This window comes from Eucalyptus grandis, chromosome 2, assembly GCF_016545825.1.
Source record: "Eucalyptus grandis isolate ANBG69807.140 chromosome 2, ASM1654582v1, whole genome shotgun sequence".
Classification (NCBI taxonomy): Eukaryota; Viridiplantae; Streptophyta; class Magnoliopsida; order Myrtales; family Myrtaceae; genus Eucalyptus; species Eucalyptus grandis.
In genome coordinates this window covers 48,224,608-48,244,638 of record NC_052613.1, presented here as the reverse complement: position 1 = coordinate 48,244,638, position 20,031 = coordinate 48,224,608, and the positions used below count along the sequence as shown (strand labels likewise).

At 40.5% G+C, this 20,031-nt stretch overlaps 2 protein-coding genes across 2 annotated transcripts; both read right to left on the bottom strand.

Annotated features, from left to right (window-relative positions):
- Positions 1 to 619: 619 nt before the first annotated feature.
- On the bottom strand, positions 620 to 12,160 carry LOC104433269 (glutamine--tRNA ligase, cytoplasmic). The gene is made up of 23 exons (XM_010045951.3): positions 11,800 to 12,160; positions 11,564 to 11,614; positions 11,308 to 11,379; positions 11,021 to 11,120; positions 10,688 to 10,783; positions 10,117 to 10,178; positions 9,899 to 9,997; positions 9,719 to 9,811; positions 9,379 to 9,531; positions 9,239 to 9,294; positions 6,420 to 6,510; positions 6,238 to 6,324; positions 5,388 to 5,585; positions 5,204 to 5,302; positions 3,717 to 3,848; positions 3,486 to 3,622; positions 3,293 to 3,392; positions 3,120 to 3,212; positions 2,697 to 2,797; positions 2,453 to 2,558; positions 2,242 to 2,331; positions 2,012 to 2,144; positions 620 to 1,054 (listed from the first exon to the last, which is right to left on the bottom strand). Exons 1-23 carry the CDS (start codon positions 11,929 to 11,931, stop codon positions 960 to 962), a joined length of 2,376 nt encoding a protein of 791 aa, XP_010044253.1. The 5' UTR covers positions 11,932 to 12,160; the 3' UTR covers positions 620 to 959.
- A 4,749-nt stretch (positions 12,161 to 16,909) lies between these two features.
- LOC104435562 (hypothetical protein) lies at positions 16,910 to 18,844 on the bottom strand. Its single transcript, XM_018869024.2, is given in 4 exon segments — positions 16,910 to 17,274; positions 17,503 to 17,580; positions 17,695 to 17,996; positions 17,998 to 18,844. Coding segments are annotated over 4 exon segments (957 nt in total). The 5' UTR covers positions 18,569 to 18,844; the 3' UTR covers positions 16,910 to 17,268.
- Positions 18,845 to 20,031: the final 1,187 nt, after the last annotated feature.

Sequence of the window (20,031 nt, the reverse complement as noted above, 5' to 3'; positions counted from 1 at the left end):
AGGACATTACATCAGAATCAGATCGAATGATGCATGATTTATGGGGCCAAAGAATAGGAATTTCCGGTATGAGTGCCGAGAGAAAGGACGTTAAGTTGGCCATAGCGATTCTTTGAACTTTCTCGCGGCGAAAGAGCATACTCCGGAATTACTCGTGTTGAGTTGAAGAGGTTGTGCTGGTGATGCTAATTCACAATCTTGGGGGCAGCAGCAATCATCGCAGTCTCACAAAGATGATGCACGGCTGCGCTGGTGGAGCAGAGGTGGCGGTGAAGGTAAGCATGCCTCAGAGGAACCCATGGCTGACAAAGCCGGAGGTCAAATTGGGTGATTGTGGGAAGCGGCAGAAGATTAGAGATTAGTGGAGCTAACACTAAAAATGGTGGCTGTGGAAGTAGGTAATGGATTGAAGAAGTGGAGGAGACCAAAAAGTAGAGATGAAAGTGACCAGATGCAAGATCATACCAATTGAACAATGCTTCTGATGAACTTTAAAGCAATATTTCTGCTTCAAACCCATGCACCCAAAACTTAAATGAAGTAATAGAAACCAAATACTCTTTCTTCTCGGTCTCACCCCTTAGAACCCATGCACACAGTTTTCTTTCTTCCCCAAATATAGAGCAGATTAACTTAATTGAAGAGGGAAAGAAGTATTCCAAATTTTTATGATACAAATGACAATCACATGTAACACTAACTTCCCCAACTGTTTTGCTTCCACAAGCAAAGCAGCAGTCACCAGAACTTTCATCTAAAGACACGACAGATTTTGATCAAAAAATGAACAAAATAGGTACAACGTGATTAATTCAAAGATATACGTAGTAGTCCTGTTAATAATGATTAATAGCCTGTGGTTAATAATCAGGGCAAATGTTTATACATCTGTAAAGTATTCAGAACCTGTGCATCTCTAGTTGCATCTTGAGACCTCGCTAGTGTTATATCATGACAACCTACTTTCCACCTTTACCGTAGCTATCTCGTAGTGTAACGGTCCGGTTGAAGACAAGTTTCTCAGATGTAGAGTCCTCGTCAACCACGAAATACCCTGCAATTTCAGATTGTCAATACAACGATGATCAGACAAATATATGAACAGATTTCAGCCCTATTGAACAAGGTAAACATCCTCCAAAAGGTATATGTGCAGAACATTATGCCAATTAAATGTAATACATTTACATAGCTTATAGATGGATGCCGCGTGGCAGTCAGACTAATCTAGAAAAGACAGGAATTTTCATTTTTTATTAAAGAACAACCTAACCTCCGTACTAGATCACTCATGGGGAATCCTGACCAATTCGTAAATAAGTGCTTCATGATTGTTCTTCATTATAAAGGCAATTCAAAGATTTTATTCTTGCCTAATGCTTCTTTGATTAAACTTTTCAGAAGTACATCATCTATGCAACAACTGTCCGAGTGGATGTAAAGCACAAAACAGAAGAGGAAACAACCTTACCAAGAACTTTAAGACAGAGAATCCTATCAAAATGGCAGAAAAGAAGGATGTCACCGAAGGCTAGTACAGCAGAAGCCAGCACAAAGGACAAAATTTAATAAACTCGTGGCCCCACTTTGCTAGATTGGGAAGAGATATAATGTGGAAAGACACATGGGCTCTTAGGAAGCTGGATTATGACTCTCAATCCATCATGAAGCTATTTTATGTACCATTTTAGCGATCTCTACATAACCTATCATAAGACTTGCAACTGCTCTACCAGCACCTAACCAATCACTAGAAGCAATGTACTTGGATGACCCCCCTCCCCCACAAAAAAAAAAAAAAGGAGTTTCCAATCTTCAAAGCTGTGCTGCTTCTAAAGGAAATTTAAGAAGAATAGATGAAATAGATAATCATATCAATGGATTGCGATAGAGATTGCAGTATCTCCTCAGAAAAGCATTCAGCTTCAAATGCATAATTCACATCCTTCACTAATGCTAAATAGAGCCATATGCCAGTATATTAATGCCACTAATAAGTCCCAGTACATACCAAGCCTTTCAAACTGAAATCTATCTCCCACTTTAGCTTCTCCAAGTGAGGGTACAGCATATGCGGAAGGGACCACGATTTTTGAATGCGGGTTGAGATCATCAAGCCAATCTTTACCAAGCTCAGCCGGATTCTAATTTAGCAACAAATATCAATAAATATTAATTATTCACATAAACCAGATAATGCAAGAAGAAGAATACACAAAATTTCTGACGTTAATTTCCAACCTCTGACAAAAATAGCTTGTCAAACAATCTGACTTCCACCTGAAGTGGGTCGACACCATGGGAAGTTTCAGCAACCCAGTGAAGCACCCCCTTGAGATACATTATGGGAGAGAAAAATGAGAATTAAGTGTCAGCACTACAAAGTACCAACAATAACAGTTTGCTCAAAGCAATTTAAAAGTAACAGGAAATGAACATTAGACATATGAACCTTAGGTTTTGTTTTCTTGGAGGGATCATACTCAGCGTGAATCTCAACGATTGTTTCCTTATCATCAGCTAGGATAACATTGGTGCACTTTATGGGGAATGCATACCTACCATCACAAAAAAAATTAAATTAAATTAAATTAAATTAAAATTATAAATAAATAAATAATAAAATAAAATTTGAGCATCAAGCACGCATCTGATAAAGTTGAAACTTCAAAGGAAGCAATCTAATAGGTCCATACCTTAGCATCACTGTTTTACCAGGAGCGAGACCATAGTAATCTTTTGAATCCTTCATCCGAAAATCTGACTGTTCTATATACACCGTCTTCGAAAAGGGGACCTGGGGAAAATATTGAACAGTAAATTCGCTTCACAAAATCCATCTGAAAGCAATTTTAGTAAAATTATGGATGTATACATATATCAAACAGATTACCCAGTTCAAATGTTCAAAAGAAGTCCTAAAGACCTGACTTATATACTTTTCGAGCAATCAAACAACATAAGTTAGACCAGAATATCCAGGGATATTTTACCTCATCAAAGCCTATGGCTACATTTAATGTTAATTACAAATTCCCATGTAGTTGACATGTAAAAAAGTTTAGATTTAATAATGAAAAGTATTAAAGCATCTATGCCTAGTATGGTGCAGCCATTACCTGGTAGATGGCAGCTGCATCTATATGAGCGTCAGGCCATTTCTTTGCTTCAAGATCCATCACACTGCCAGCATCCAAGTTGGTAATAACAACCTTAATAGAAAAATAATAATCAGTTAATGAAACAGCGAAAACAATTATTGGTCCACATAAAGAACAAATCCAGCACACACCTTAAGTGGATATAGAACAACCATGGTTCGAGGCGCTGTTTTGTTCAGTTCTTCTCTAATGTGATACTCAAGGCGATCCAACCGTATCGTGCTACCATCACTGTTGAGAATATAGAAATTTTAAAGTAAGGGACTACCAATTTGATATTTTTTTTATGTTTTTCATGTTAGCTCCATATTTAACAAACTCAACCTTCTAGTGATTCCGATTCCTCGAACAAAAGCATTGATTGAAGTTGAAGTTACACCTCTTCTTCTCAAACCAGCTAGGGTCATCAAACGTGGGTCATCCCAACCATCAACAAATTTCTTGGTCACCAATAAATTTAACTGCAAACATAACAAGAACATACTTCATACATGAAAAGGGATCGACAACTTTATGCTAATCAAAAACTGCTCAAGGTTCAAATTTCTGCCTCACCTTCCGCTTTGACATTATGGTATTAGTGACATTGAGCCGTGAGTACTCCCATACATATGGTTGGTATAGGTCTAGAGCATGCAATAGCCAGTAGTAGGAAGCACGCCGTGTTTCAAATTCAAGAGTACAGAGCTGTTGACAACCCCAGTCAGAAGACAAAAAAAAAAAAACAAAAGAAAAATTAAAAGGCACAAAGGCCAGAGGGAAAGACAAGCCTAAATGACCAAAGACCACATTAGCGAAAGAAAATCATTCACATATTATTACTGCTTTGAGCATCATGAAAATGTGCATTCTGTCCAAGTCTAGTAACCAACATACAAATATAACAAGCATGAATAAACCTAGTAAGGACCCATGAGGACATTGACATAATATAGTTCTCATACGACAGAGTCATGCTTGTCCAAAAAAAGCAAATTGAAAATGTATATCTACAAGGCTAAAACGGATAGATCTATTGCATACTTTAAGGCCATTAAGCGAAAACCTACGTCAAGAACATCTGGAAGATGCCATTTTCAAAACAAGCAAAGATGGTTTACTCCCTAGATGGAGTTCCAGCAACTACAAAGCATATGTTCAAGCAAGGGATGTTGACAGATTTAAGTCATTGAATGAAAAGCCTCAGAGGTGAGCCTTCAGTCAAGAAAGACGCCACTTGCCCTTAATAGACAAGATAATGTACCTTATCTCAAACCTGAATATAGATCAAATCAGTAGCTTTAGCCTCAAACATAATGATAAAAATCCAATTTAACTATGTTGACTCTACAGGCCTGTTCCCTGTTCATTCATAGTTATATCCAATTAGAATAGTTCATGCTATTGAAATGTCTCCACATAGTTGTTCATTAATTAGCTGAATCAAGCAAAGAGAAGAAAAAGCATCTAACATGCCACAAAATCCAGAGCCAAATCCCAAATCCCATATCCATAGTTCATTTGCTTATAACTTCTAATGCTACCTTAAATAGGCATTAGTGCACAACGTCAACTTAGTTTGTATTCACATGAAATTCTACATTTTACTTAAGCAGGGCACAGGAGGTTTTCATCAATCCGTATTATGCATTTCATTATCATCAGATAGAAGAGCGAAGGAAATACAATTAACATAATGAAAGTGCCCCTAAACAGAGCCTCGGCTTCACATCAACTATCAAACTTAGGTCCTTTTTATGGCTGCCCATCCTTACCTTCCTATCTCATTAATATATTTAAGGACATGAGACAGTACGCACACCCATCACTACCTTAAAAACTCAAACAACCAAACTAATTGCTGACCTTTACACTTAGAATAAAGCCACAGTTTCCCTTCACCATCCTAACTCCATATGGAGTCTATCCCCAAAACGCAGCCTCTATTATTCTATCATCAACAGTAGTACTAACATTTGTTCAGGAATCATCCAGCAAACGAGAACACTATAGAATTGATGCACTGAAGAGATGCAATAAAAAAGAAACAAAAAGAGACATACCGAATGGGTGATATTTTCAAGGCAATCAACAATGCAATGAGCGTAATCATAGCTTGGATAGACACACCATTTATCTCCGGCATGAGGATGAGGAGTAAACTAGAGACAGTAAAACCAAAATGTGAATCACCAAGAACAAACATAAGAGCAAGCTGTTAGAGAGAAATTAATTAAGAAGGCATACCTTTATACGATATGCAATGAGATCATACATATTAAAGTTATCACTCTGCATATCCTGCTTCATTCTAAGTGTTGCTTTGCCTTCCTCAATCAAACCCCTTCTCATATCCTCAAAGAGTTTTAATGACTCTGCAATAGGTCTGTCCCTCCATGGACTATTCATCTTCTTTTCCCTATACTCCTTTATTTCATCCGGTGTCTACCAAAATAATTAAGCAATGAAAGAAACTGAGATTAAATCAAGAATGGATAAAGCACAATGAGAAGTGGGCAACACAAGAAAATTCTCCAACATAAATAAAAACTTCTAGATGAAGAAATTCCTCAACATCTTTGCAGGAAGAAAGGTTAGCAACTGTTGCATAAAATCAAGAAGTGCGACCGTTGTACAAAATGAAGAATTGCTAGTATGAGTGCATCCATGTGGCAAAATATCTAACTTGCCTGCTTCCAAAAGCTATGTTAGACTGAGGATCCAGCAAACGCTAGCGAGAAAATATAACTAAAATGCAGGGAAAAGCATATGATGGGCAACATATTAGCAGAGCTGCAATAGAAATAGAACCTCCAAAGTTTTCTTCCAAAGCTTCCTATTCTACAAGGGCTCAGCCTAAAGCAGCAATAATTTTAGTTGGGAGGAAGAATGCATCACAAAGAGAAATGTGTACGCTAGAAATTACCTTAGTCATAACCAATTCACAGCTATAAGAGCCATGTCGTTTACTTTCTGTTAAGTATTTGACACTCATTGGACATGGTTTCACTCTTAGTAAGGGGGGAAATAGAATCACTTCTACCCAGAGCAGCAAGAAGATTTTAGCTATTAGCCAAAGGGAAATCCAACGGCTCACCTGATGATCAACATAAGCATGACCCCTTTTTATAAGCTCCACCGCCAGATCATACAACTCTTGGAAGTAATCACTGGCATAAGTGATCTACCAAAATACAAGTTATATCAGATCTTTCTCCCAGTAAAAAGGCTCAAAGAACAAACCAAGTCAATGAATGAAAAAAAAAAAAAAAAATTCACCTTGAAAGGTTTCCAACCCATCCAATCAACAATTTCTTTGATATGATCAATGTACTCTTTCTTTTCAGCTTCCGGGTTTGTGTCATCAAACCTACAAGTGCCATTACAACATAATGAAGGCTAACAAACAGGAAACCCTTTCCAGAAGAATACAAGGGAACGATTACATAATCCATAAAAGAGTCTAGGGGGAAATCAAACTCGAACACCAGCACAACACACTAGTAACTATTAAAATGCATTCTAAGCTACAGTTTAAAGAATTCACGGAGTATAAATAGACAGCTCTAACTTCACTAGACAACCAAAAGGCAGTATGGACCCTTCCTATTGGAAGCCATATATGTAAATGGCGGGTCATGCAGAAAGCAGAACATTGATGCCCTAAGAATCACAAGGAGTGCTGCTCGTGTGTGTTTTAGGATAACACTTACCGCACAATTCAAATGTTAGATGTTATTTCCTCTGTAGTTACTTCTTTTCCATACAAGTATTTTAACACTAAAATCCTTTCTCCTATCCAAGAAGACCATCTTCAATCTCCAAAAGAATTTCACCTACATTAGATAGAGCTGAGAACACTGGGTCAAGCAAACGCTATAACCTCTTGAGCCCACATAAACTATTGACTCGGAGAAATTAGTAAGAAAGTCTCCAGTGCATCAACTTGAGCCTTCAATCTTCAAAAGGGTATCTCTTACAGTATATCGAGTAGACAGCATTAGGGGAAGCAAAGGCTATTAACTAAGCCCAAAGAAAATAAATTAAGTCAGATAAGTTAGTTAAAAGGCCTTGTTTGGTAACAGGTCAATTCTTGGCTATTTTTCTACTTTTGTTCCGGGGAACCAATTAAAAAAAAAAAATCCATTTGGCAACATCAGCTAATTTTTCAACTCCCAGGAACAGATTTGTTTCCGAGACTAAATTTGGAACAAAATCAAGAAGTACAATAAAGCTACTTCTTTGTTCCTGGAAATAATTATAGAATCAAGCCATTTTCTTTTTTTCTCTTTTCTTTTCTTTTTCTTTTTTTTTCTTCTTCTTCCTCCTTTAGCCAATCGCCAGCCCAATAATCAGCTAGAGGAAGAAGAAGAGAAAGCAAAAAAAAAAAAAAATCTCTTAAAATTATTTAAAAATTAAAAGAAATTCTATGTCACAAATAAATTTGAGAGCCATACCAAACGCATTCGTGTTTTATTCCAAGAATAGAAATTTTGTAAAGTTACCAAATGCATTCGAATGCTCGAAAACCATCTAGGGAACATAATAACAATAATACTAATACTAATAATAATAATAAAAATAAATAAATAAATAAGCTATTTTGAGCAGAAATTAATTCCAGGAACTAAGGCCCTGTTTGCTAACGTTCTTTTCTTCTGTTTATGAACAAAATTTATGTTTTTTTTTCCAAGAAACAAAAAAGAACAAAAACACGTTTGTTTGCGTTTTTGTTCCAAATCTATTTTTTTGTTCCCGGAACACATTTGAAACAGAAACAAGAAACAAGAAAAACATGTTTCTTGTTTCGAACAATTTCCAAGAACAAATTCTCTCTCCTCTCTTTTTCTTCTCTTTTTCTTCTCCTTTTTTTCTTCTTTTCTTTTTCTTTTTTCTTTGGCTGGTCACCGGCCTCGACCATGGCCGGCGACCTCGCCAGAGCGTCGCCGGCCCCTAGCGGTGGCCCGGCGAGGCCGAGCCTCGGTGGTGGCTGGGCAAGCTCAGGCTCGCTGAATCTGGGCGAGCCCGAGCTCGCTCAACCAAGGCGAGGCCGAGCCTCGCCGGCGCGGGGCAAGGTTGGGCAAGCTCGAGCTCGCCGGATCTAGGCGAGCCTGAGCTCGCCCAGCCAAGGCGAGCCGCCAGCCCTCGCCGGCCATGGCTAAGACCGGAGACTGGCCAAAAGAAGAAAAAAAGAAAAAGAAAGAAAAAAATATTAAAAAATTAAAAGAAACAAAAAAAGAACACAAATTTACTAAACATGTTTCTATTCATTTTTTATTCCCGGAACAAGTTTACCAAATGTTTTCTTCTGTTCAAAAATTGTTCCGGAGAACAGAAATTTCTGTTCTCTGGAACAATTTTTGAACAGAAACGATACCAAACGCGTCTTAAATAGTTGCAAACACACCCTAAGGATACCTTCAGCTCAAGTCTCCAAAACTTGAATTAAGAATTTAGTTTCCTCAAGTGGCTACGAATGGCTTTCACTATTTTGGAGCTAGACCACTCTCAATTATCATCAAAAGGTGACACATTTTGATTGCCATAAGGTAGAAAAACATGACCATTATATGCCAAAACCTCATTTTTTTTTAGCAGTTAGCCTACCTCCCTTATTTCCTACAAAGAAAGATTTGGATATAGAATCAAAATAAGCACAATCTAAGCATATCTAAACTCACTCCACCTAGCAATAAGATTTGACAGTCCAAGGAATTAGAGCTGCAGCAATTGTGAAACACTAAGTAAACAAATCTCCCCCAAAGTTGCTCAAGGAGCTTATTGCTCATTAAAATGTTCCAACAATTTATAGGAATTTTACTTTACTTCAATGAAAATGTACTGATTATTTAAGATGAATATCCACCTTTTTCGCTGTTAAAGCCTGATAAGCTAATTTATTGAGTGTTAAACGAACATGTAGAAAGCAGCCAATGCTTAGACTGAACTATTTGTTATTTGTCATTCAAAGGACTGGAAATGGAATACTTTTCACACGTTAGGTATTCTAAAAATCAAACTCACATGGATGGTCTAAAAAGAGCCACGCATGTTACATATATATAGGGGGAGGGAAGAACAAATGTATTTTTTCCTACCTCAAATAGCAGCACCCAGATCTCTCTTTAGCCAGACCAAAGCTAACAAACATGGCCTGAAGTCATTAAGGTCACAAATGGTAGCCATAAGCAAAACAAATAGCGAACGCAAGTATGATTTAACAATTATTCAGTATTACCTTTGCATGACCAATATGCAGATACCCATTTGGTTCAGGAGGAAATCTTGTGAAAACTTTTCCGCCTGTTACTGTTAAGTGCTTATTAAGCATTTCTCTTGAATTGCAGCATCTCAACACACGATCGTCACTGAAAAATATCTCAGTATGCACCTGATAATTGGAGGCATAAAATGTATTAAGCACATATTTGTCTGATCAGACTATACCAAAGAATGGAAAAGCAATTAAGAATATGCTTGCACATAATTTAATTGGAGAGCAAGCTTCCAAATATGCCCAGTACTCAAAATAAGTCTATTGAGAGAAAGGAAAATAGAGGGAAAAGGAAAAATCTTACCTTGAAATTATCCTCTGGCTGTGGAAAATCCTTAAACGGATTAAGTTCTTCCTCAGAAGGCTGTGGCGCAGCAACCACAGCAACTTTCTTCTCCTACAACTCAACAACAGAGAGAAAATAAAAATAATGACCTCTAATTAAAAAACAAAAAGCAAACTCTACATCCTGGTGTAAACCCACCTCAACTTTCACAGGCTTTTCCTTCTTCTTTGCAGGCTTTTCATTATCTGCAGCAGTCCTTTCACCCAGCAATTCATACATTTTTGTATCTATGATTTGCTATAAGAAGACAAGGGTACATCAAGAATGAGAAATATAGCAGTGTGGAGAGGAAAAAAGGGAAAAAGAATAACATCATAAGTTTGAACAATTGGGAAATCCAAAGTTCAAGATGGCACCTTAACAATCTTTTGGTCAGCCCATGGCAGCATTTTTCGAACATGTCCAAATAATTCACCCACTAAAGACAAAGGAGAAACAATTAGATACTGTAATCCAAGAAGTGTATTTTCTTGCCATGATTAATAACTGAAATGGGCAACACTGCTAATAGAAAAGGATATGCCATGAACTATACCGCGTGCGAAACTGCACAAGAGGTTAGTTAACAAGCTGAAAGGTGCAACAAGAATAATCCCAGCATTTGAATTCCATATAAATTTTACTAGCTAATAGGACCTATAGAGCCACCCATCAATTCTATTTCTGGGAGACCCCACCCCACCCCACCCCCGGAGAGGAAGTTGACGATAATGGACCTTTCTGCAACCGATGCATAAATATGTGATGCTTAGCTCTTAAAAAGTAGTCAGGGCTAGGAAATGCTTGTAAAGGGATAAAAAAGCACATCAGATACTTTAGGACAATGTTTTACAACAAGAAATCAGAAGATCGAAATCGAAGTGCTGAGTCATCAAAGTAAGACAGAATTCAGCCTTTTGATAATAGTAGTAATAGATTATCTCTCACCATTTGTTCGATAACGCTGCTCCAAGATTGAGCTCTTTCTCTCTTCAAAAATCCCACTAACAGTCTGTTTGATATCTTCCACAGACACCTCCACTCCTGCTTGCACAAAATCAGCTATATGGTGAAACAATGCACAAGAGAACCATCATAAAGGTAAAAATAGTTTTACATAAACATAAGCATAATCATGCGATGGCGGCACAGTGTTTTGCAGCCTGAATTAAACTGCCAAAACACGCAGACACCACAACAGCATGCCAAAACAGCATATGAACAAATTGGAAATCTTAATATTCAATTGGAATTCGTTACGGATAGCAGTGCTTTGCATACCGACACCACAAGCTTCTTCAAACTCGTGAATCTTAAAGCTCTCTGAACCAGTGTCGGAGAAAAATGAAAATGCAGCATCTAGTTGTGCTGTGGTTTTAATCTGCAGACAATCAAGCAGCATGAACAAGAGGTAAATTATTTATCTGACATTTTGCCAAGTTCACAATCATTTATCTAACATCGTGCCAATTAATCATGGTTGAAACAGGAGAAGAATCCGATACGTGCAAAAATGGTTGAAATAATACTCACAGACTCAACCGAAAAGTTTTATATTTTGTCCTCACCTTTGATGACACGATGTACTCGAGCAATGTGGGACGGTGCACGAGAGCATTGGCAGGATACTTCGTAGCAACCTGCAGCAAATCCATTGCAGACAAAAGCAACGATTAAGTTCGTAAACCACTTCCCACCCGCTAGACACCAGAATCAACTAATTTGCGATCAAATTCTCTCGAAACAAACGCATCATTTCCATAAATTGTTCCCCCGATGAACTTAAAATCTGTCACGAGCTGAATCCACGAAATGCAAACTCACCGAGTAGAGAAGATTCCCGATGCTCTTGTCGCATCCATCCGTCACAGAAGCCTGAAGACCAAAAAAGAAACAGAGGACAACAACAAAAGTTCAGCGAATCGATCGATTCACAGCTAAGTATCGCAAACTCCACGAACTCGCGAGTCATCTTTCAGTCATCCGCCAACTCACGCATCTCCGATTCCCCAACATGCAAACCGAAGCGCGACGAGATTCGAGCTCACGGCGGTAGGTACCTCGTGGATGACGGCCGTCAGGTTCGCGGTGACCTTGTTGTTGGCGACGGTGTTCTTGGCGGTGCGCTCGTCGAGGCCGATCTTCAGGAACAGCTCCAGCGCCTTGTCTCTGGCCTCGTCCTCCTTCACCATGTTCGACGTCCGGGACGGCGGCGGCGGCGGAGCAGGAGGCCGATTCGAGCGCCGGTGGCTTTTTCCTTCGCCGGAGAAGTTATTCCTGCGTCCGGTCAAGGCTTATGGATGGCGGTGACGGAAGGCGGAGCAGCGGAAAAGTATGCGATAAGCCCTCCAGAAACCTAGCAAAAACGGAGGAGGGCGGGGAGTAATTAGAGAGAATCTGGAGGGGCGATTTGGGAAAAGGGAGATGGATGAAAGATTCAGATTCCTCGTCTTCGTTCCCGTGAAGATTTTTAAGGGAAGAATGGTCGTCGGTTTGGTCATGCTTGTCCAAGGACCCGTGGGCCTCAAGCTAAAAAAGCCAATGGTATCCGAAACCATCGGCTTGAATCGTGTCCCCGCACGCCTAGCGTTTTGGTTAAGTCCGATTAATGAATTTTCCGCATTTTCGACAATTAATGCCACGTAATTAATAGTATCCTGATGTAAAATGACGTCATGTGTCAATGGCATCTAACTAAGCACCGTATCGACATAACTTAAAAAAAAATAGAAGGGAATTTGATAATTAAAAAAAAAACGAAAGGTAGAAATAGGACCAAAGGGTCGAAACTAGCACGGATCAAGAACTCTTCATCATTAACACAAAAGATCACGTGACCCTCTAAAACAATTGCAAAACATATCATTTATCGTAATTAAATAGAACTATAACATATTTCCACAAAAGAGACTGAGAGTTGCGCAATCATTTGCTTTTGACTTACGAATGATTGTGTTATGTTGTTTTAAATAGAAGATTGCATGACACTTGCAATGAGGCCCTTTACATCTCACAACCCCTTTTTCAATTTTTTTTAACTTCTTTATTTTCTAATTTTTTCAAGGAAATGTCTATGGATGCATGGCATAGTATCTAATCAAATCTCGCCATGTGATTGTTTGTGTTAGTACATAGCTAAAAAAATAAAGAAATAAATGTGTTGAAGTTTTAAAATTTATTTTTGAAATGCAGTTGAATCATAAAATTGAAAATAAGTATAATTGAATTTTGAAATTCATCAAATTAATGCCATCAATTTTTTATGATAATTCAGTCATATCCACGTGATTTTCGTATTATTCTCTCAAGACACATAATGCTGATGCATCATTTTTAATTATATATATTTTTCAAGAGAAAGGAGTTGATGTGACATTTTCTTCTTCTTTGCTCGGCATCTTTTTTCAGTGAAACGAATAAATCTGAACAAGAAATTCAATATCCACGTCACGATCAACTTGAATCGTACCCGAGAGCTGGATTTGGTTCCTTCGAAGAAGAATCGACAAGGTGTCGTCGGATCACAACGTGGGCCGACGCATCCAAAGTTCCTGCACATCTTCGTCTTTCTTTGCCCGATGAACTGGTCCCCTTGGAAGGCGGCCAACAGAAATATTTCACGTTCTCATCTTTGGGCGACGACCACAAGATGCTTTGTAGTCGTACCGTCTCTGCGCGAAAACTATATAATTGCCGGATTTTACATATTTTATAATGGCAAAGGTGCTTTTTATTCGACCCTTGCGCTATGAATTTTAGGGCCGATTCACCTGGCTCGGTAACATAAGCTCGTGATGAAATTAAAGCGCCGAAGTTTGTGAATTCTTGTTTTCAATTCACGTATTCGACCAGACGATGGACCAAGTCCTTGCCAAAAACTCTCACGTCAATTCTTTGTCCCACTTGTGCATGCCGCGATTTGACTGGACGAGAACGTCTTCGGCTCTTAGACTCGGTCGTCGGCCTCGCAGCCTACTGGCCCGTCCAGGATCGGCCCGGGATAAATGGGCTAGAAGGCTTCTTAGACGGGTTTGGACCGAAGTCGTTTAGGCGTGGTCTAATACGGAATTCGGGCCCAGCCCAATTCGGGCCTACTCGGCGATCACCTCTGGAATCTCTCCACGAAAGACCGTTAAAGGATTCGGGGTTTTCTCAATTTTCTCACCCCGGTATCCATGGCTATTCCGTGGCTTAAAATACTTAAGAAACAAGTGATGAAAATTTTGCATTGTCATCCCAAGTTTATCCCTTGCACGATGTTCATTTAATGTTCATTTTTTGGCCATATGATGGTATTCCTTTATGTTAGTAGATTTTGCTAATTTATATAAAATACAACGGGTTACATGGTAGTATGGTGCAACATTTATTTAATCCCAGACTTTTAATCGAAATTTTCCATGAAAGCCTTACGTATAATATTCCATTGTATGATCATGACCTTTTTTTTTTTTTTTTTGGTATAATTCTCGCAATCTATATTTAATTAGATAAGTCATCATGTAATTTAATAAATATCTCGTGTTTCTTTCTTATTGAAAATATTGTCATTTCTCTTTTCTGAGATAAATGAAGATTCTCCATCCGTTATGTGCTTATATTTGGAGCTTATCCATTTGCTAAAACAAAAATATAAGTGCTGAAATTTTTAAATATTGAACATCATGTGCTAGAGTATTTATACCTAGAAAATAAGGATGTTTGATAACAAATGAAAGAAGTTATCATCATGATTTTTTTACTTAAACCCACCAATTAAGTTGCGTTTGGTCGATGATTATCAAATGCACTTAACCACGATAAATACTAAAATTTCAGCACGTAATGAAGTTATCGAACAACCACCGAGGTTCGCCTACGCCACCCTTCCAACTTGAAGGGTTGAGGTTCAAATCCCCACTTTCTCGTGACGTTGGGTGACGATTTCATTTCATTTGAGTGGGTTTTATTTCCCACGCCACGTAGCAGGCGAGGGCAAAAGTTTGAGAGTAAGTGTTAAAGTAGGATTAGAGTAGACCGACAAAAAAAAAACGAGGTTATCAAACACACTTCTAAACCAAAAAAAAAAAAAAACTTCTCAACCATTAATTCATTGAATAACAATTTAAATATAGCTTTTTTTCACATTGATCAACGATTGAAATGATTGAATCACTAAACCTAACTACCAACTAAGTAGAAGATCTATGTCATTCCCAAGACTATCTTCATCGTCTTTTTTTCAACACCCACCAACATCAACAACATCCTAATCTTAATCCATAACTTCACCACCACGGCATCCTCCCATCGCAGTTCTCGAGCCACTCACCATTGGGAACGGACCCTGATATGGACACACGTGGGTGAGTTAAGGTCATGGCTTTTTGACTTTCATTTGAGAAAGGGTATATTTAACAACTTTGATCATGCACAGTGGATTTTAAAGACGTAAAGTGATAGTTAAAAAAAAGTTGGACAATGCACATCAATAAAAGCGTAACCCTTTTCATATTTAATTCGAAACACTTCTCTTCCTAAAATGCGTTCTTTATTATTGTGTCGTTGATGTTAAGATAAAAGGATTAAAAAAAAAAGGACTTACAATCGCTCGGACTCGGAGGGTTATCTAGACACCATGAGACTTCGGGAAATTCTCGTATCGACGGAGAAGGCTTTCCCCTCGAGCTGACCTAACCTCAACCCCAACGAAAAGAAGAAGATTCCTTCCGAGAGGGGGAGACCGCACGATCGAACGCGTGGACTCCACGAGGGGGAATTTTGGGAGGGGCTAATGCGGTCGGCATGCTGACCGGGCCGCCCACGTGGCGGCTGCCAATTGGGGCAATAAACTAATGCCCAGGAATGGCCGTCAAAGCGTTCTCCCAACTTGCTCCCCCTACAATTCAAAGGTCAAATCATGACGGAGAGTCGCCACCTTACCTTACCCTCCTCCCCTCGAATTCAGAATCGAAGATAGCGCGGACGCAAAAGGTTTCTTTTTCTCTTTGTTTTATCGGGCGTTTCTTTTTCCCTTTTTGGGGTTTTTCCGGGAGAAAGCCATTGCTTCTTCCTTTACGCGGCAAAGGCGCAAGTGTCATTCCCTGTCGAGAACGTAATCGAATATGGAGGAACGTGAAGATCTCTCGACCGAGAATGTTAAGAAGTCTACAGCCAGGGTTCGTAGCATCCGACTTGGTCCCCCAGCAGTCCTGAATCGAGGAGCCATTTGTCGTCTTCTTTCGGCTCATATGTATGTGAACTCCACCGCGTGGATTCTCTGGCCGCCGTGTCAAGTTATAGATCAATCGGTGTAGCATACATGAAAAGATCGAAGCTGATTAATGGGCGAGAGTTCATGCGGCGCGAGGCAGAGAAGCAAGCAAGGCAAGCGCTCCACACGCACGATCAATCATCCACCTTTAGCAGCTCTCTCTGTTGTGTATTTATATCAGTCTGACTTTCGCTCGCCAATAAAGAGTTAGACGACAACGGATGAATGAGAAAAAGGCCATCTTAACTTCACACTTCAAAGTCCATATTAGATTCCTTTAACTGAAATTTGTTAGCATGGGAAAGTAGAGGGGGAACCTTTTCAAGGAGACAAAAGCACGATATACAGCGATGCGGCCGCTCGAAGGTTTCAAAAAATCAGCTGGACGAAGGAGTTACCAAAACACGCCGGAGTGAACGCCCCAATCAACTCGATGTTTGCAGCTGAGCCAGAGCATGAGGCCAGAGATTGAATACCCAGGTTCCGGCAGAAAAATATGTCGAATGCCCGAAACTGACTCGGAGGCAAAGGGAGCGGAAAATGTAAACAGTTCAATCAAGCTTTTATGAACTGAACCAGCATGACCGGAGAGTTGCAATGAACTGACCAGCTCATAACAAGTCAAGACTCATGGCTTGTTGCCATGAAAGAAAGATGAGATGAAAACCAAATTTCCTGGAGTGGAACAAATATTGAGCAAAATCGAACTCCAGTGCATGACGGCTGTCTTGTGAACGAGATGCGGTGTTCCAGTTTTTGCATTCAATTCATACAAACTGACGGCACGAGAATGATATTCAAACAAAAGCAGCAGTAAACAATATGTAATCATGAAGCTCAGATACCACCTTTCTAAATGATGCTTGCGTTTAGTTTCACACCACACCTAGTTACTGGAAAGAGAAATAGAGCCAATGCATTGCAACCCATGCCACTTGATCAGCAACAGTAACAATTCAATTCCCAAAAGTTCTTTCTGGATTAACAACATTCACCGGTGTTCCCACTTTGTAGAAGCTTATTGAGATTAATGGAAAGAAATATAAATAGAATCTGCCTACCTTATCAAAATTAGCTATTTCAGCAAGAACAAGAAGGAAAAGGAAAAAAGGAAAAAACTGATCTAAAAAAGAAAGGAAGCTCCATATCTTTTTTACATTTCAAATTCAGAGAGGTAGTCTGAACCAATACGCAGGGAGCCCCCGAATGTCACCAGCAGTCAGCAAGCACGGACCTTTGAACATCAAATTTTCCAATTCGAAAGGTCAACCCTTCACTACCTCTGCAGAGAAAAAGAACCGAACATTGATGTAATTCAAAGCTAACGATCGAAGTACGTGACTAGAGATCAATCACATGATTACGAAGAACAGAAACTGAGAAGGCTAGCGGTGTGTATCGACAAAAGCTACGTGTTTTGGGTCCTTGATAAGATCTTTTCGCAGAAACACAGTAATCAGAAGATCCGCTCGCTAATCAAATGAATTGGGACGGGTCGGGGCAATGTTACCTTGCCGTTTTCAGGATTCTCGTCGACTTTGTAAGTGTCCGCCGAGATCTCCGTCAACCACAGCCCCGGGAAAAGCAACTGCGAGAAAGCAACGCAAGACAACCGAAGAAGATCAGAACCCAGAAGTCAAACCAACGCGACGCTCGATGATTTTCAAAAGGAAAACACTTGGAGAATTGCGCGTTCACTTACATCCAATTGCTTCTGTACATTTTTGGGACGCTTCTTGAACCGCCGGGGCGGTCGGTGCCCCACCATCTCCATGAAGTCCTCCTCAATTTCCTTTCGCTTCAGCGCCACCGCGAACTTCGCTCTCTCCTCCGTCTTCTGCGTCGCGCCACCGCTGTTACCTCTCAGGACCCTGGGCGACGACTTCGTGTCGTTTCCGCCGGCGGCGGCGGCCTCCTCGGTCCTCAACGGAGAGCTATTAACTCTCCCCGCCGCCGCCGCCGCCGCCGCCGACGACGATCGGAGCCTTGCACGCCGCCCTCCTCGTCCTCAGATTCCACGGCTTCGACTCCTCCGCCGCCGCCGCCGCCGCAGCAGCACCGGACTCAGCCACGGCCTCCTCTGCCGCAGCGGCCGCGGCGGCGGCGGCCACCGATTCCACCTCCTCCCTCAGCAGCTCGTCCTTCATCTTGTCCGTCTCGGCCCGCAGATCAAACATCAGCTTCTGCCTCACCGCCTCGATCCCGCAGTCGCCGCCGCCGTCCTCGTCGTCGTCGTCATCGTCCTCCCCGGCGGCGGTGGCGGCGGCACCGACGATCCCGCCGGCCCTCCTTCCCGGGTCCGAATCGCGCGCGAACCACCTCCGCCGCTCGAAACCCGGCTCCCTCCGCTGGAAGGAGGAGTGAGATCTGGCGGGGGATCGGCGATCGGCGGCGGCGGCGGCGGCGGAGGAGGAGTCGGCGGCGGCCACCTTCATACACCGCATGTAGCGCTGGCTGCCCCAGCGGAGGCGCGGGAGCGTGAAATTGTGGAGCGGCTTCGATCTCTCGGGGCCCATCGCCATGGAAGCACGGACTCGTCCTCTCTCGCCGACGAACCCTCCTTCGCTACACACCATCACCGTGCGAGGCCAACTCGCGGGGGAAACAGCCGGAGCGTGCGGGCAGCTCCGATCGGGGTGGCAAATCTCCCGGCGCCGGCACGCCCGGATTTTCTCGGGGGAAAATCGCGTTTTTTCTCCCTCTCTCGCGACGGAGGGATTTAGGTCTCTCTCTTCGCTCTCTCTCTTTTCTCTTCCGCTCTCGCGTTTTTCAGAGCGTCGCCGGGAAACGGAAGTTTATATACGAAGTGAGGAGAAGCGGTTCTAACGTTCGGGTTGGGTGTGTTTCCTTCTCTCTCTCTCTCTCTTTTTTTCTTTTTTCTTTTTTTCACTTTCCTATTTATATTTTCTTTTGAATTTCTTCTTCTTCTTTTTCTTTTTTTCTTTTTTTTTTTGTGGTCACTGTGGGTGCGGGCCGGTGCTAAGTTGCGCCGGGGGGGTGGTGTGGCGCGAGCAGTATTTGTTGTGTTTGGTTTTCTTTTCTTTTTTATTTAATTTATTTTTTGCATTTCCCGGGTGATAAAATGTCGCTTTTTTTGAAGAGAAGGTTGGCATAACCACCGTCGGATGGGAGGGCTGAACGTGGAGACCCCCTTGAGAGCCGTCGAATTCTCATTTAAAAATTATTTTCTTTTTTTTTTTTTTTTTTTCCACAGAGACTCTCAAACCTTTTCTAGTTTTCCTTCTTCTTCCTTTTTCTTTTTTTTTGCCGGCCATCTGTTTAGTCCTTTCCCCCTTCTTCTTTTGGCCAATTTAATTGAGAGGATCCAAAAATAATTTGTGTGACATTGTCATCATGCCTTTTCGAGTTTCATTTTTGGGTCATCCATCCAAATTCAATCCGTAAACTATTGACATGATGGATTAGTGGCTACTTTTATTATACCACATCATTGCCCAATCAACACATGGGCCCAATGTCGGTATTTTCACTAGCAATTGTGAAGGAAAATTCAGTGCATCGAGTGATTAAATCATGATTAGATAATTCAATTGAAGAATAGTTAATTTTAGAGAGCACAAATCAAATCCGCCCAACTTTTCATTAACAGAGCATTTGAATAACATTTTCTAAGTCAACTATTTTATTTACTTTTGCTATCTATTTTTAGGACTTTCTTCTTTCTCAAATTCGACGATACATATAATTTAACATGAAACTTTTCAAATATTTCAAAACATATGTTATGCAAATCTACATATAATTTATATTTTTTTAAATTAACAATTCCTCTCCTTTCGAAATTCGAAATACACATGCTACAGTGCAAGATGGTAAAGTATCCTGGGACGTGTGTTTTTATTACGTCGCGATTAGAAGTGACGTCCCAGAAAGTATCAACTTCGAAAAATTAGAAGTGGAATTGGTCAGTGGGAAGTTTTAAGGCGAATTGGGCCGTGGATCAAGCCCAAAAAGTTATTGCTTGAGCCGGCGTATTATTTAAATATATATATATATACATAATTTTGCATAATTTTTT